This window comes from Platalea leucorodia, assembly GCF_965183815.1.
Source record: "Platalea leucorodia genome assembly, chromosome: 4".
Lineage (NCBI taxonomy): Eukaryota > Metazoa > Chordata > Aves > Pelecaniformes > Threskiornithidae > Platalea > Platalea leucorodia.
Genome location: NC_138826.1, coordinates 105,806,006 through 105,824,911, shown reverse-complemented (window position 1 = coordinate 105,824,911; position 18,906 = coordinate 105,806,006). Strand labels below are relative to the sequence as shown.

Here is an 18,906-nt window from a genome sequence, read left to right as displayed (position 1 = left end):
GAGGTTAAACCAAGACAACACCTTAAAATGTATTCTTGGATTGGGACCAGGTTGTCAGACACTTAACATTCATTCATTAAGGTGCCTACATTAAAGTCAGTGAATGTAGACGGAACAGTTTTTCCCCCTTTTGAGAGATCCTCAGTGGCAAAGCTATTACCTACATTCCTACTTTAGGTTCAACTGTCAAAGAGGGCAGAGAAAAAGGAACATGACCATATTCTGATGTTTCCCTCTATTCCAGCAATTTCTGATCTTTGTCCACCATTAAAAGTAAGCATGGGATTGTATGTATTCTCACAACACAGGGAAAGTGTGGTCTTGCAATAACTGATGTTGAAATTGTAGCCAAAAGGCTGATAAAGATGATGAATTTAATCATATTCTTTTTGATTTCCAGTCGAGAGGGGATGCTCTGCAGAAATCCATCTTATTCTGCACAAAATTAGAAAGGATCTCCCAGATCACTGGGTCTAGTCGCCTGATAACCACAGGTTATCATCATCTAATCTGTTTCAAAAACTGGTGAAGCTTAATTTTAAAATCAGTCAGGCTTTCATGCGCACTGCTCCAATAGCCAAGGCTATTCCGGAAGCCCTGTTCTCTGCCAGCACCAAATCTTTTGATTTTTAACATAAACACAATAATAGTTAGCTTGTATTGACTTCTGATTGTGCCTATTATCTTTAAATAGATGCTTTCCACCCTAAAATTTACTTTCCATTTATCTACAACCAGTAATATACCTTTTCTCAGGTTTTTTGTGAGACTGTAAAAGCCAAGCTCTTTTATTCCTCTCTAATAAAACAGGCTTTCCTTCTTACCATCACCTTTTCCAGCAGCTATTTCTACTTTAATGCATCTGTTCAAATGGAGTGACCAGAACCATGCACAGTTCTGAAGACAATTTCCCACTAGGGTTTATTCGGTGCCTTGTAAAGTGGTGATATTCTTTGTCTCAACTGGGAGCACCCCAACCATGTCCTATCAGCAGTTATCCTCCAATACAGAGAGGGAGCTACTTATCCCTTTCTACGTAAGCAATCCAGCAGCAGCCTTCTTTTCTCCATCTGCTCACCCCATTCAGTTCGTGGAGGGAAGAGCCTACAGATGCTGGGCCGTAAGAGTCCTGAATGATTTCTCATGGCCTCTAGTGAAAAACCTGACAATGCTAATGTGATCTCAGTCACCTCCATAAAGACAAAGCTCTTTGAGCAGTGGACAGCCACAGACAAAGTGATACAGATCTATACAATTTAAGAACTTTGGATGGAAACAGAGAGGATTCAAAGCTGTATCATAAGCTCCTCAGACAATCAACAAATGACTGTAATTTCTTTCACAGAGACATTCAGCTCCAGAAACTATCTAGGGAGAACTTCACAAATGGAAATAACCAAGTATGCTTTAGCTTTTTCCAGAGCTATTTTCACAGGTGAAGGCTTTGCACTTTACCTGTCCTTGATGCTGGTGGGGATGAGAACCTCACGGGACTTTTCTCATTCTATCCTTATAAAGGTTACCACTGTATTTATCTTACTAAATGTAAGGAAGCAGAATTCTTTACAGTAAGAGAAAGCAGAGGGATAACAATGATTCCTATCCCACTAAAAAAAGTCTTAACTATATCATGGTCAAGTATTTATACAAAAAAGAATGTTATTGGAAATGGGTGAACAGGAAAAATAATAGGCCTACAGAACACACCTGGCAATTGAATAAAATTATGGTTATATTTACTGAGAACTAGAGGAATTATAATGATTAATACACATAATATGAAAATTTAGAACTGTTAAAAATTCATTGTTAGCCCTGCTGATAAAATGTCCCCAAAAGACCTTTGCTCAAAAGAAGCATCTGTATTTGTTTTGACCTCATGTGTAATTACTTTCATTGCCAAGGTAAAACTATCTTACTGATGATCCTTTTTAATTTTTGGCAAGCCACAAGGTTGTTCTTCAACTTTTATTGACAATGTGGTGATCAGATACATGTGAACAGTGTGCAATGGGATCAGCTAAGCAATCATAGGAGGAAATATTTGGACTGTTATCCATACAGAAAAGAAATAGGCACCTGAACTTACGGCAAAGCATTATTTTGGAGTACTTTGAACTATTGCTTCTACAAGAGCACCTGGGTGTTGCTGGATTTTTTTACAGAATGCTAAAAACAAAACATCTGAGTCATGCCAACAAATTATCCAGCTCCGAGTCTCTCTGGATGTCTTCCAAGCTGAACAAAACCCATCCCATCACATCAGTGCAGTGCTGAACCTGAAAGGATAAGTTCTACCGAGAAGTGGGATATTAAGCTCAGGCTCAGTACAGCGCTAACCGGGTCACACACTTTTTGGATGAGAGCTGGCTTGTGTCCAACAGAGCAAGGTAACATCCCCCTGTGTTAATGCCATGTTGATGTGCTCTCAACTAAACAGTGACCTGACAATGAACAAACAGGGAAGAGATTATTGGGTTTACTGAAGATTATTGGACAATCTTCAGTAGGGCTTCACAGTTGTCTAAAGCATAGCCTTTTACCAATTTTTGTTTCCTGCGCCATTTGCCATTTCACACGTGTATGTAACTGTCGTCCACAACCTACTGTTTGTCACGAGGCCAAGACTTCCATTACAGCCTAGCAGTACTTCAGTAATGCAGGAGCACATGACTAACACAAGACCCTCAGGCCCCTTAGATTTTTGTCCTTCTGTTTACCTGCTGCTATTCAGGTGTAACAAAGGCTTCTGTCTTCAAGTCAGTATGTCCTCCTCCACTGTACCACTGCAGAGGAATCCTGTTCCCATATTTTAACTGGACTGTCTTGCATTTTAGCTGGACTGCATGTGGCATATAATGTCTTCTGACCATTACTGTGGCTGCTTGGCTGTATCCCTTTTACAGAGCAGAACAAGTGAAAGAGTTGGCAGCACAGTAATTATATATATGGGAACTCTTTGCAGGGACATGCATTTATCCTATAAGTGAATGTCCAGTCAAAACAATACTGCTTTGAGGTCTCACAACTGGGAAGAATATTCCCCCCCTTGTATTTTTTTGTAAGTGAATTGTATGTAAAAATAATGCTGTGATACAAAAAGGACCTACATAGAAACCACTTGCTTTTAAATTTATTGGACCAAAGGGAGCTATGACAGTTTGAAATAAAAGCTGCCTGTTTTATTGTATGCTTCAACTCCAGGACTAGAAGCAGAATTTTCTTGAAGCAACAGTATGCTCTACCTTCTTTTTTTAAGAAATAAAACCCCCAAAAATAAAATAAAATAAAAGTTAATCATTTCGATGTCATGTTTCCTAAAATATTAATACAAGTTGTTAACAAAACAGAATTGCATACAACAAACAAAGTAAAATTAAAAAGCACTTTGAATGCCATATCCTCAGCTGGTATAAATCAGCACCATCCCATACACAGAGTGTCAAAAATTTCAGACCACTCAACTACTTGAGAGGACAACTAATCTACCAAATCAGCACTTCTAGTCTAACAATGAGAGAGGGACATTCTAACACAGGATTAATGGCTATTTCAGTGAGTGACTGGAGATCTCATACAGGGGGTGATAAAATGGAGTCAAAGAAATTTAGGGTGGAAGGGGTCTCTAGAGGTCACGAAGGCCAGCATCCTGCTAGAAGCAGTACTGTCACCAACACCAGATCAAGTCAACCATTACTTTGGCCATTTCTTGAAAAACTGGAGGACATCATAGATTCTACAAGCTCTCCAGACAACCATGGATATCCCATGCTTTGAGGTTGGGATGGTATAACGATCTCTGTAGCACAGAAGAGGCTACAAGAAAAACTTAGTCAAGATCCCTCAGCAGCACTGACAGCACTGAGATTTGCAGCCTCAGAGATCATAGAATCATAGAATGCTTTGGGATGGAAGAGACCTTTAAAGGACATCTAGTCCAACCCCCCTGCAATTGGCAGGGACACCTACAACTAGATCAGGTTGCTCAGAGCCCCATCCAGCCTGGCCTTGAATGTTTCCAAGGATGGGGCATCTACCACCTCTCTGGGCAACCCGTGCCAGTGTTTCACCACCCTCATTGTAAAAAATTTCTTCCTTATATCTAGTCTGAATCTACCCTCTTTTAGTTTAAAACCATTACTCCTTGTCTTATCACTACTGACCCTGCTAAAAAGTCTGTCCCCATCTTTCTTATAAGCCCCCTTTAAGTACTGAAAGGCTGCAATAAGGTCTCCCCGCAGCCTTCTCTTCCCCAGGCTGAACAACCCCAGCTCTTTCAGCCTTTCCTCATAGCAGAGGTGCTCCATCCCTCTGATCATTTTTGTGTCCCTGCTCTGGACCCTCTCCAACAGGTCTATGTCCTCCTTGTACTGAGGACCCCAGTACAGTAGGTGGGGTCTCACCAAAGCAGAGTAGAGGGGCAAAAGAGCAGAGTAGAGGGGCAGAAAGCCCTGGAACCAAAGGGAAGTGAGATTGCCACAGAAAAGGAAGAAAAGGGAAAAAAAAAAAAAAAAAAAGGGCAAGAACTCAAGTGAAGATTATGAGAAGAGCCCCTCCAGGACAGAATTGATCCTCCTGCTGCTGCTAGAGACAGTGGTTATTTCTTTTGGAAATACTTATTTTTCTTTTGGCCTGAAGATCTTTTTCTATTCCAGTTACTGTCTTCTCATACATCCTAACACTACTGCTCAGCAAAAGAAGGAATATATTGCAGGCCTGGCTTTCCAGTGTTCTTGCATACACAGCAAAGCCCTCACTGTTTTGCTCTAGGCAGCTACTCCTTTTGCTTATGTTTAGAGTCAGTCCCAGGAGCTGAACAGCGCTCTGTTGTATACTGTGACCTTTATAAATGATAAATGCCATCCTGCTCACATTCACAAATTGTGGAGGACTGTGGTTGAGTGAAACTCTTTCCACTGATTTGAATGAACTATGAATCAGATCCAAGTGGGGAAAAATTTTTTGCCTATTGTGGTGGGTTGACCCTGGCTGGACGCCAGGTGCCCACCAAAGCCACTCTATTACTTCACGTCCTCAGCTGGACAGGGGAGAGAAAATATAACGAAAGGCTTGTGGGTCGAGATAAGATCAGGGAGAGATCACTCACCAATTACTGTCGTGGGCAAAAGAGACTTGACTTGGGGAAAATTAATTCAATTTATTACCAATCAAAATCAGAGTAGGATAAAGAGAAAATAAAAACTAAATCTTAAAACACCTTCTCCTCACCCCTCCCTTCTTCCTGGGCTCAGCTTCACTCCCAATTGCTCTATCTCCTACCCCTGAGTGGCGCAGGGGGATGGAGAATGGGGGTTGCAGTCAGCTCATCACATGCTGTCTCTGCCGCTCCTTCCTCCTCAGGGGGAGGACTCCTCACGCTCTTCCTCTGCTCCAGCATGGGGTCCCCCCCACAGGAGACAGTCCTCCATGAACTTCTCCAAAGTGAGTCCTTTCCACAGGCTGCAGTTCTTCATGAACTGCTCCAGCGTGGGTCCCTTCCATGGGGTGCAGTCCTTCAGGAACAGACTGCTCCAGCATGGGTCCCCCACAGGGTCACAAGTCCTGCCAGCAAACCCACCCCAGCATGGGCTCCTCTCTCCACAGGTCCACAGCTCCTGCCAGGAGCCTGCTCCAGCATGGGCTTCCCACAAGGTCACAGCCTCCTTCAGGTGCATTCACCTGCTTCAGTGTGGGGTCCTTCATGGGATACAGGTGGATATTTGCTCCACTGTTAGCCTCCATGGGCTGCAGGGGGACAGCCTGCTTCACCATGGTCCTCACCACGGGCTGCAGGGGAATCTCTGCCCCCGTGCCTGGAGCACCTCCTCCCCCTCCTTCTTCACTGACCTTGGTGTCTGCAGAGTTGTTTCTCACATAATTCTCACTCCCCTCTCCAGCTGCAGCTGCTGTTGCACAGCAACTTTTTCCCATTCTTAAATATGTTATCACAGAGGCACCACCACCATCGCTGACGGGCTCAGCCTTGGTCAGCAGTGGGTCCATCTTGGAGCCGGCTGGCATTGGCTCTATCAGACATAGGGGAAGCTTATAGCGTCTTCTCATAGAAGCCACCCCTGTAACCCCACCACCACTACCAAAACCTTGCTACGCAAACCCGTTACACCTATACAAACTTCAGCTTTGCCCATGAAAAAAGGGTCACATCATTTCCAAGTAAGGCAATTTCTCTGTGTGGATTTTGCATTCATTACTACTGGTAGTAAAATGAAGCCAAAGTTTGCAGTATTTGCAAAATAATATTAAGTCAGCCAAATCTAAAAGAGGATTTAGGTACCTGAAACATGATTTAAGCAAACTGTGGTAACCTCAGCCAAACACCGTGATCCATAATACCCTATTAATTGCCACCTAACACTAGGGGCACCTAAGCTTATTGGGCACCTCCCTTTCTGATCTGAAAGCTCCCTGGATGCATGTAGTTTGCTGTTAGGTCATGACCAGAACAAAACTGGAATGACATATAGCTCATGCCAAAGCTCTTTGGGATAGCATACGCTCACTTGTGAGACACACACGACCCCCAGTGTAGCAGGCGGCTGGAGGAGATTTAATAGTAACAGAGGTCAAACTAACAAAGCTCAAGCCTAGCTTCTTTGAAACTGGAAATATTAGAAGAGGAAAGCAGAATATGGGCATGTTCCAGCTTTTATACTCTAGCTTTCAAGTCCGTACCTCAAGGGACAGCCAGGTTCAACATCCTCCTTAACCTGAAGCAGTTCTAACCCTAAGTTGTCTGTTTGCCACGCTGCCCAGTAAATGAGAGGGTTTCCCAGGCCTCCTGCCAAAGCAGTGATATTGTATAGAGAGGAAATAAAAGAAAAATGGTCTGAGAGAAGGACAGGCAAGATGCAGTGCAATTTTTAAAGCCAAGTGCTTTCAACATTCAAATGGGATATCTGTTTCCTACTTCAAAGGCCACTTACATTTTATTTTAAGCAGTCATCAGAAAAAAAAAACAGAAACTGAAACTTTGGAAGAGTGTCTCTCAGCAGCTACTCTGAAGAGAGAATGTCAAACTCTGGCTCATAACTCAGGTGCCTGGGCTCTAGAGAGTGGAGTTCAGGCTAATCCAGTGCTTAACTGTTTTCCCTGCCTAACTTGAGGCAGCACCATGCTGAGCATGCAGGTTTCTCATACTGCCCTGACAAGTCACTAATGCTTTCTCATGATCTCCATTTAATCTGTATTTAATAACCTGGAACCATAGGAAAGGAGCGGGCTCATAGAATGGGTGAAAGTTGCACAGATACTATCCTGAAATGTTGGGGGTGGAGGGGCTTAAAAACAAAAATGAACTTGCTAATCCCAACCCTGCCAGCATGGATCACAAAGTCATACTAAAATTTAGTACAACAAAGCACACCTGGCAATATTTTCTTATAACAGTTTCAAGACTTTGGAGGCCACGTCTCAGGGCTGAGACACACTTCAAAGCCACGGAGAGAAACCCAGGAACACACTTCTGTTTTTTGTAGCTCCGATAAAAATGGTATTTCTCTCTTTTCTTCTTCAATAGAGAAAAATTTCAAACCTAAATAAATTTGAAACTACCCATGATTATAGCTCTTCCTGCTGAGAAATATTTTTAAATGTCGACTTTGGTTTTATTCTAGCCTTAGCTTGTTATGTTGCTGTGTAAGGATGTAAGGTCATACAAATGATCCCTCAGGCCATGCTAGAAGCAGTGGTAGTCTCAGATGGCAACCCTGAGAGGCCACTGCATTCCTTCCTGGTGCCACAGTATCAGTTAAGGAACTGCTTCCATTAAAGACAATAATAAAGATGCCTGACTAGCTCTAATTGTGCTTGCTTGAGTTACAGAAACACTCCAGCCACAGCAAAATGAGGAAAATCTTCTTAGTACATGTAGGTGAAAAACTCTTTATTGCAGCTGTATACTTGAAATTTTTGAGAGAGAGGATTATTTCCTAACTATTCATATTTGTATTATTATGGCATCTGAAAGTCTTAATCCTACACCAGAAATCTTATACCAGAATCCCTGCATACATGCTTTTCCTCTCCTATCAAGAGCAACAAAAGCCCAAAAAAAAAACTTTCCTTCAAAGAGTTAGCAGTGCGAGTACATGAAAAATTAAAAAACATTTGAAATTTGCCATGTAGAAAAGTCCTACTGAAAATATATATACTGTGTATTCCAGCTGAAACACTTGCAGTTTGAGATAACTGATATAGAAGTTAGTTATGAATAAATTTGGAAATGCTAAGGAAGAATAAATAATATAAAATACAAAATAAAAAATAATTACTTGAAAAGTCATTACATAGTCTATCTCTCTTTTTACTGTTAACGCATAATTTTGTGGGAGTTTGGGTCGGGGGAAGGAAAAAAAAAAAACACCTACGAAATAATCACATAGTTTGACTTCACCTTGTGCATCTTCCAGGTACTGTAGTTGCTAAAGTTATCACAGTCCAATTAAAGGAGGCAGAGGTCCAAAAGAAGAGCTTCCAAAGAGACAGGATTCTACCAACTTTACAACAGCAGCATTGTTTCACCTGACTCTCCAGATCACGTTCTTGTCCCTAGAGGCAGCAATAATTCCTGGTGTCCTGGTTTCAGCTGGGATAGAGTTAATTTTCTTCTTGGTAGCTGGTATGGGGCTGTCTTTTGGGTTTAGGATGAGAACAATGTCGATGATACACTGATGTTTTGGTTCTTGCTAAGTAGTGCTAAGCTGTCTCTAAATAGGTGCTAAGTGGCGCTCACAGTGGTCAAGGACTTTTCAGCTTCCTCTGCTCTGCCGGGGGCACAAGAAGCTGGGAGGGAGCACAGCCAGGACAGCTGACCCAGGCTGGCCCAAGGGCTATGCCATACCATATGACGTCATGCTCAGTATAGAAGCTGGGGAGAAGAAGAAGGAAGGGGGGGCATTGGGCGTGATGGCGTTTGTCTTCCCAAGTAACCGCTATGCGTGATGGAGCCCTGCTTGCCTGGGGATGGCTGAACACCTGCCTGCCAATGGGAAGGAGTGAATGAACTCCTTGCTTTGCTTTGCTTGCGTGCACGGTTTTTGCTTTTCCTACTTAACTGTTCTATTTTATTTTACTTCAAGTATTAAACTGTTCTTATCTCAACCCACGAGTTTTCTCCCTTTTACCCCTCCGATTCTCTCCCCCATCCCACCAGGGGGGAGTGAGCGAGCGGCTGCGTGGTGCTTAGTTGCTGGCTGGGGTTAAACCACGACACCTGGGCATGGCCTCAGCTTAATAAAACCATTGGTGTTGAGTGCCTTCATATGTTGCTTCACCCTATGTCTCATTTTTAATGATAGCCCTTACTCACTGAAAACCACCTATACCACACATTCACCTAAAAAGTGTATGTGTTTTTTTCCCCCTTAAGTGGAAGAGAAAATAAGCTACAAAGGCAGACTGAATGATAACACAGATATGACCATGCTCTAAAAATTATTCTATTATATCATATATAGATATAATATATTGAAAATGAGGGGAAAAAATTAAAAGAACACATACTACTGACCAAAACTAAGCATGAAGCATGACACTATGAGAATTGCAAGAATAAATTAAAAAAAAATAAAAAAAACAAACCACAAAAGGGGAAAAATTATAATACACAGCTATCAAAACTTGAAAAGTAATGGAGAAAACTGTCATTGCAGTCATGGAAGGAAGAACAGCAGGTCAGGGAGATGAGAAAGTGGGAAAAAGATCAAAGAAGTTTGCGTATGTAGGGATGAAAGGGAAAATCAAAACTGGAGACAGTGAAGTGTATTAACTGCAATAAATTCTATTTCCTCAAAGTTTTTCCAAGAAAAGACAATGAATGCACATCTAGTACTGTACAATGTTGTTTATATGATTCATACTTTCTGAAAATATGCAGGCAAGTAGAGGCGACTCCAAGAGAGTTTTCCAGAAATGATTGAAATTTACCACACATATTCAAAGCAACTAAGTTGAAACATTTTCTTGCAAGGGAAAGAGCCACAGATAATTTGCGAAGTAAAACTAAAACTCTCTTCATTTTTGCATAGATACTTCCTGAATGAGATTGTATGTCCCATACAGCTTCCACAGCGAGCCCCATATTCTGCGTGCTGAAAGGGCAGGATATGCAATACAGCAACACGGGTCTTTGGCTCTGTTGACTGTTCCAAAGGAATAAGTTAAATATGACTTGAACGACCATCTGTAGAATGCGGAAAAGAGAAAATGATGAATGAAAGTAGAGGTATCAGGGTTAGAGAAGAACTCAAGATGTCATCTACTCTACACTTCTGCCTTAGGAAGAATGACCTTTATCTGAGACACATCTAAGACATATTTGCTTAGCATGTGGAGAGATCTCTATAAGCTCCACAGGCAATCTAGTCCAGTGCTCAGCATCATTAGTTACTGTGACTTTCCAGCTTATTCATAACCTCAGAAAATTCTGGCCCAGTGAATCCCTACAGTTGTGAAGGCAGGGTCAGGGCTGTGATGTGTCCACATCACATCTGAATATACAGGAATTTACCAGTTCTGTTATCATTCCCAGCCAAGTAGTTCAGAGCTGGTCTGGAACGTCCTCGGCAACACATTGCTGTTCAGGGCATATTTTCTGTTTCGTGTTTTTAGGATGGCAAATAATTTCCCAGTTTTCAAAAAACAGCCAGTAAATGTTAACAGAATCAGAAAAAAGTTTTACAAGGAAAAATATTTTCCTGAGAGTATGAAAACTGCTATGAAAACATCTGTGCCAGAGCTGATATCTAAAACCTAGGGAACTCTTGTGGGGATAATGGTAACGCAATGCATAGAACTTCAAATGTGGGTTCCTGGTTTGAACAGCCTGGTAGCCGCAGCACGGCGCATGGGAGCTCATGGCTCCCAGAAATCAAATGATTTTCAGTTAGAGATAGGAGGAAACTCCTTTCTTCAGTCCAAATTACCTACCTATCTGGGAGTGAGACCCAGCTTCTCAATGCTGAGCCAAAAAGCCAGGAGAGTATCCAAAGCTATCCCTAGAAATAAGTCTTTTAAAACTTCTTTTTGGTCCTTCTCATTTTTGATCATCCCTGGTTCTTTCCCATGCACAAGCATTCTGGCAAGAGAGGAAGAACGGGACAGTATAAACAAACATGCCTAAGTAGAAGGTACAGCATTGCCAGCTCCAGTAAACGTACAAATTAAGTTAATCCTAGACTTTACTGCAAGACCACATGGTCCTGTTAAAGTTATTACTGCTCCTAAAAAATTTGTCCTGCCTAGATTTGATCAAATTACAAGTAGCTTTCCAACTGCAAAGCAGTCAGTCAGACAGCATTATTCTGCAGCTGTGGAAAACACCTACTCCCAAATCTCAATATTAACCAATGAGCTTTGGGTCCAAATGGAGCTGAAGGATATCTTCCCTCCCTAAGATCAGGGCTGAGAGAGATTTGTGAGCTAAAATTCGCTGCCAGTAATAAAGGTCAGCTGCTCCCATCTCCTGCTGAGCTTGCTTATATATCCTTTTTTTTTTTTTAAATATCTACCTCCTGCTAGAGGTACAGATTGCATACTTATGTTGACGTCTCATGGTGGTGAAGCTTCTAGCACTGCCTTGTGTTTCAGTTCAGGACACCTTGTCCAGGTCGTGTCCAGGACATCTGGACACAAGTCCAGTTCCAACATCTGTTAATTTTGTGCCCCCAACTTTCATGACTGTCTGTAGTGCTTCTGCTCTTGCTACTCCAGTGGCTTATCTCTTTCCAGATCTTATAACCTTTTTCCAGAGTTCTTGAGGAAGGGACAAGTGAGAAAGAAAACAAACAAGAGCTACCATTGCATTTTTTTTGCAAGTTCTGAATTGCAGAGCTTTCTCCATCTCCACCTCTCCTGAAAGAAGTGGAGGCAGATGCTCTAACAATGAGGAACACTGGAGAGATCTGTGAGTCCCTGCTTGTACCTGTCACTGGCTGTTTTCTTCTCTGGGGGTGAGGAAATGGGATGGCACCCAACCAGTAGCATAAGACGCAGCAGGAAACATGGAAGTTAAGTGTCTCATGTCATTGCCGTGCTATTTTTGACCCTAAGAGCAAATGTAAAACACGGTCCAAGAGATAAATCACTTAAACTTGCTAAACTGCAGCTCTCCTGACTACCAGCAGAGAAGGCAAGCAGGGATATCTAAGCAAATGGGTTAATATCACTGTAATACAGTGACTCAACATGATTGAGCCCCTTAAGTATGAATGCTTTGACTAATGAGTACTTAACACTTAATTATAGTATTCAAAGCACTTAATTAAAACACATAATTAAGACACATCACACAGGAAGGTCAGCACTATTTTGTACTTGTGAAAACTGAAGAAAGGAAATTACTTGCATAGGGCCACGCAAGTGAGTCAATGACAGGCAGGGATGCAAAACCCAGGCTTTCTATCTAGGGCATGCTCTCGTGGATTGTACTGCATCTCAGCAAATATTAGCAGAGGATATGTTTTATATTTTTATGCATCTTCTCCAGTCATCGGGTATATCGATGCATACATAAAAAAGTCTGGTGAATCATCTTCCTGCGTTGGGACTTCACACTGTATCTCTCATTCACTCTGAGGAAGCCAGGTCAGAGATCAGTCTCTTTAGACATTTTCTATGTCTAAAACTAGTTTTTCGAACAGATTTTGGAGACCAACTGAATTATGTCACCTAGATTATCATGTCCATTTTTTAAAGGCTTGGGATCACTTTTAAAATACGAATTGCTTACCTTAATAATGAACAAAGAATGCCAATTTATGTCAGCTGAGTTAGTGCCCTAAGGGTTGTATTATATCACTGGTTTTGCAGTGTGTAGTATTCAGCAAGAATGGACTGATCCATGGCATAAATATCCAGTAAAGAAACATCACATACTTCAACTATGAAAGCATGAACAGGCAGCAACTATATCAAGAATTTGCTGACAATAACCTTTACAACGGGAGGGAAATCCCGGATCCAGTTTAGGGTTTCCTTCTTTATCCATGGACTTTGGAAATGTTACTACATTTAATGGCAGACAATACAAATACTATTTCATAGCTTTCTGGAGAGTTTTTTTTTAAATGTAGTGCTCTTGATCTTTACCAGCTGTTGAGTCAAATTTGGCATAAGCCTGTTTCTTTGTGTACAGCCTGCAAACAATGTGGATTGTAAAATGAGTAGGGCACAAACCCAATTTCAATTGCAGGCTGGGATTCCCCTATGCTTTTACAGGGAAACTTGGTTGATAACTGTGTTTGCTATTGGGTGACGCATGGAGACCAAGCCCATTATATTTAACCTTTGAATACCAGAATATCATGTGAGCTCTAAAGCCAAGCCATTAAAATAAGGAAGGAGAAATAAATCATAATACATAATAAAAGCTTGGTTGTTCCTTTGCCATCACTCAACCCACAATTGTATATTTTCATGCTGTTTAAATTTTCATGTAATACTTGCATAAACATCCAGTGTTCTTTTGTTTTCCCTTTCCTGTACTGAACAGAAGTACAGTTTGTGGTATAGTGATGAAACCTGGATATTGCCTTATACAAGGCAATGCAAGGATGTCTTGCTGAATAGTCATGGTAAACTAAGAATGATTCATAAAGTTGTAATAAGATCCAAAATCTAAACAGTTCAGTGTGAAGGGTTTTTAAGTCACATAGCTCAAAACAGTTATGTCACTGTTTCCCTCTTAAGTACAACCAATGTTTTACTCTGATAAGGAGTACCCAAGGAGGTCAAAACTGCTTACAAATATTCAAGGGACATAGCCACCTTAATATCTAGTCTGCTGGTCAAACTCAACAGTTTCAGTTATTAAACCTGCTCAAAACCTTCTGACAATAGCCACAGTTTGAAAAATGCAGAAAAATGCAAATTAATTGCTTTTCATTCCCTTGTTGCTTTATGAAGAATCACACAACCTCAGGGCTGACTCTGCAGAAGAGAAATCTGCCATACAAACTTATGGGAAAACATCATAAAGAAAAAAATGATTTTCTATAATACTCACTTATAGCAATAGCAGCTACAGAAAACTTCTGATAGTTTTAAAATTACAAAATCTCATTATCAGATTAAGCAAATTGCTAGAAAAAAATGGCATTGATTCTCTACTTTGTGATCTGATGTGCTATAGCAGAAGACAGCACACATACATTGCACATAGACAAAGACAAACTGTAACCCCTGGTTAGTGCCCGTGTAAAGACCATCGAGTTATAAATTATGCAGAAGATAAACTGCTCCCTTTTAAACTAACTCAGGTAGGAATGGGATTGAGGCCACAAACTGTCGTCAGTTATGTAGGGAAATTGAAGTTACTTCCAAAGGGAAAGGAAGAAGGAGTTTTCTCTAACAAGCTAGTCATAAGACTTTAAAGTTCATGTAGCTAAAATGCTTTGCACCAGATTGAAAATGCTACGCTGGCAGTAATTTGTCCTGTTGAGATCATAATTGTTCCCAGTGAGAAAACATTTTTGTCTTAAAAAGTCATTAATTCATTCAAGATTCTTCTGAATGCAACTAGCAGAAACATTACATAGAGAACATGAACTGAATCCTATCTTTAACATCACAAATGACTGATTCCATTACACTGTAAACAATGTATTTCCCCTGCAAATTAAAAAAAAATATACCTTTCTCAGTTATTCAACCTTCAGTATTGGAAAAGTTGTAACACAAACTCTTGAAGGCAAAGAAAGGGATCCAGTCTACCAAACCTCAGGGTTGTGTCTATATCTTAGGCATCTAGTGAATCAGTCTTCTTAACATACATACCTAAGATATGACAGAGAAAGATGCCCTTTAAGGTCCCCAGAATTAAATCCTATCCCCTAGACTGAATCCCACTGAAACAGGTTGCTATTGTTTTTTTACATGCTGAGTCTGATAGTCATACACTCTTTGGAGAGATAAATTAGAACGGTAAATCATTTCTCATTGCAGCAGACCAAGGAGCATAATTATTTAAAATGCATGTGTGTTTGCATTCATAAACATAAGTACATAAAAATTCTTGAAAAGTGCTCAGGTACATCTAGAGATTAATCTCTTATGACTATACTTTATTATTCTAAAAACATTATCTAAGTGGATAGAGACTACAGAATTTGAATGCAGCAATATTAAACAACTTTAAATATAGAGGTGTTTTTTTTTCCCTCAGCCTAGTATTTTATAAGCATCTTTATTCCTGATATTTTCTAGGATACACGTATAAAATACAGAATAAATTTCTGTAACATGTACTAACTTAATATCTGGGTAATACCACCACATTCAGACAATCTTTAGTATGTCTTATTGTCTGTCATAAACACTGACATCTTCAAGCAGAAGCCTGTACAGCCAGCCAAATTCTTTCATGCCATCAACTCCACTTCTCTGTAGCAAGTACATAGGTATCATCTCCTACCAAGACTGAAAGTCAGATTCCCTATTATTTTATCCTTTTTTAATTTACCTTTCCATTTCCTCCATTCTTAGAGTTTCAGAATGCCAACAGAAGCAGAATATCTCCATACTGCCCCTTTGTGGGGATTTTTGGAAACATACAAAATTCAAAGCTGTTCAAGAGATACTATGGTTCACGCTCCACTTTTATGCACATACATAAGTCATTACATTTAACACTGCAGCTACATTCATCCCACAAAATGAAAAACGGGTTTTACTCTTTCTCAGACTTAATTCGTTTATTCACAGGAAAGTCAGTGTTTCGTATAATCCTAACATAATGAGCAATTTCTGAAACCTCCCCTTCCTCCCTCCCTCATCTCTTTGGCACCACTGCTGTTGTAAAAACTGACGCTCCACAGTAATGAATGTGAACTAAATAATTTTTTTTTTCAAATACAAAAGACAGATTAAAAAAACATACTAACAACAGCAGTTGGAAATAGGGTAAGATGCATTTTCTTACTCTCTCCCTAACGGTCATCTTTGCCGCTTTGAATACTTAAATCAGAATGACAGGAATATAAAGTGAATGTTCAGGACAGCTGAAATATTTTTCCGTTTTTGCTTTCTTGCTTTTCTTACAATTATTTTAGCAGCATACAACTACTATATTAATAGACAGCAAATAAAAACAAGTAAGAGATTACCTGAGAACATGAAAGTCCACATTCTTCAATCCTGGGAATAATCTGGCAATCAGAATTCCAAAAAATAATTATTAGAAGAATCTGAACATAAATACTTATCATCCTAAATTGAAAAAAAATAGCAAAACCTCAGAAGAAACCTTCTACTCTGACAATTCTCCCTCTCATGCCAAAACTTTAATATGAATTTTAGTCCCTCCCACAGCACCTCTGAGCTCCTCCCTCTAAAACTTTCCAAAGACAGAAAATTGCTAGTTATGGGAAATACAAAGCATGTTCAACTCATTTCTTATGTACTGTAGTGAAAAATGGGAAACGTGAATTTCTGACAACCACAGTAAAAGCCTTTTCCTTCTGGATTTCATCATGTCAGCTTTAGATCAGTTTTAGCAAATTTCTTTTCTGCAAATTCTATGTATAAATGGGAATTTTGTTTCTAGAGTGATGTACCAGGCAGGTTCACTGGAATCCAAAGGCATTCTTATGTCTACTTATTTTCCTGGTTTTCTAATGTGTTGAATAAAAAGAAAAACAGCTTTGCTGAGGTGGGTAGTCTTGGAAGACTGGTTTCTTGGTTTTCATCAGCAGGAAAAACAGATTCATTTACCCTAGAAAATTGTGCCTTGAACTTATTTCACGTATTATTTAATTTTATCAACAGAAGCCTCTTGTATTATAGCCTATCTCCAGTTTTTGGATTTTCAACACACTTGGGAAGTATGTATGCTTTGCCAAAGCAGCTCAACATCACCAGCTCTGAAAGCAGGGTACGAGTGACTCACAACACCTCAATACCTGTTAGCATAACAAAGTGCCCAGGAGTGCCTTTCCGGGTGCTACCTTGCACAGTCCCACTACCCACCGCAAGGAACAAGTACTCCAAAAAACACACTCGCTGGTTCATATGGAGGCTATATGTGGTGTGTTCTGCCCATAGGTGGAATAGGGAGTTATTCCTCCATAGAGAGGGCTTGCTCACAACTAAGAGGGAGATCTTTCAGTAGGACAGTGCCAGAACCCGAGTCCTTCGTGCTCTTGCAAAACCTTTTCCATCAGTTAAAGTAAGGAATACACAATTAACACCATCTACTAGGATCTGGCTTTACCAATATTTTCTTTTAATAAACAGGTAAAAGACAATGTCTATTCTGCCAATGTATCTACTATACTTGTATTTTAGATACTTTCATATGAGTCTAGTTTGTCAATTTTCCAGTAAGACTTTATTTTTGGAAGATAAAGAACTGTATCAATCACAGTACTGAACAAATTGTTATTTAATTATTTTGGTTAAAAAATAAAAATTAAATTTTTTCATCTCTACATAAAAAAACACCAGATCAAAGATCTGGCCAGTACACTCTCCTGTGCCTAACAGAATCAGTAGCAGATTCTTAGAAAAAATAAGGAAGGAGTTAAATATGCTACTTCCATGGATTATTTTAACCTATAGGCTTCCAAGTTCCAATGACTTGGATTTTATGGACTTCCTGAACTGAAAGCCATGTGCACATTGCTGTTTTTAATAGCTGTTTCTGGACCTTTCCTACATGAATTTGTACAACAACTCTTTGCATCTATTTATCCTTTTGGTTTTCAAAACTTCTTGTGGCTATGAGTTACACAATTAAACTATGTTTATTTGCTTTGTTTTGATTTTAAAACTGCTTCCAAATAGTTCAGTTGGGTTCTCCCCTTGTTCTTGCTTTAGAAAAAATAGAGAATATCCATTCTCATCTCACCTTTGCTAAAATAGCCACAATTTTATTAATTTCTAGCATATCTCCCCTATTTTTATTAAGAATATACCTCTTCATTTTTACTATACCCTTTTGTAAGATAGGGGATCCCGCACACAATATTCAGGAGTGAGCAGATCAAGGATCTTTTTACAGAATAGCATAGTGATACTGACTGAATCATCAGAAGCATGATGTCCCTCTACCAAAAAGCCATTTTGTCTCTCCTTAGTGTATCATTTACCAGTATGTCTACTGCAAGCAAGCCAGTTCAGCACACACCACAGTTAGCAGTTTTGCAACTTCAATTTTAATTGCAATTTATGGGACCATGTAGAATACCGTTTGATTACTGTTTCAGATATTAATCTTATTCTTTTGGATTATTTGTTTTAAACTGAGGGGGATATCTTATATACGCACTATTCTGAGTTTTCCCTACATTACTTTTAAAGAAGCTCCTTGTGCCTGGAAAGCTTGTACCCTTTCAACTGCTCCTTTTAATTTCCTTTTGGAGACTTATTAATTTTATATAGTTCCTTTTTTACTTATGCATTAGCGTAGCACATTTTTTTGGATATTGAACTTGTGCCACTATTGAAGAGCGGCTTTTTGAGTGGCTGCTTGGAAAGAGTTCTTTCTCTGCCTATGGGGTCTGTGATTACTTGCTCCAAGCAACAGTCATTTGTAGTGTTTACAAATTTAGTTTCTGCATCAAGCCCTGAGGTAACACTCCTCCAGTTTCCATAGAAATGACTGATGTCGCTCACTTATTAGGTTTTCTCCTCACTTACTGTTTCTGTTAATTTCTTAGCACACCTCTGTCACCTTCCGAATAAAGTGGTTAGTAGCGCTGCTCTAACACTGTACTCTTTCTATGCAGGAACAGTGTTTCAGTCCAGTTTCTGTAATACCTGTTATTAAGCTCAGCAGGCAACAACCTTATTGTTATTTACTTTATCTGACAGTAAGCTTTTTTAAAAGCATGTCTAAACTAGCACAATCTATTTTACCATTCCTACATAATTTATATCCTGGAGTTACAG

At 39.9% G+C, this 18,906-nt stretch overlaps 1 protein-coding gene across 1 annotated transcript in view; it reads right to left on the bottom strand.

Annotated features, from left to right (window-relative positions):
• The window catches only part of IL17REL (interleukin 17 receptor E like), a gene marked incomplete at both ends in the record, with an annotated part of 49,842 nt that extends 33,619 nt beyond the window's left edge, over positions 1–16,223 (bottom strand). The window contains one exon of the mRNA XM_082308580.1: positions 16,122–16,223. Coding sequence (XP_082164706.1) covers positions 16,122–16,223 — 102 coding nt within the window. The remainder of the gene's footprint in view (positions 1–16,121) is intronic.
• Positions 16,224–18,906: the final 2,683 nt, after the last annotated feature.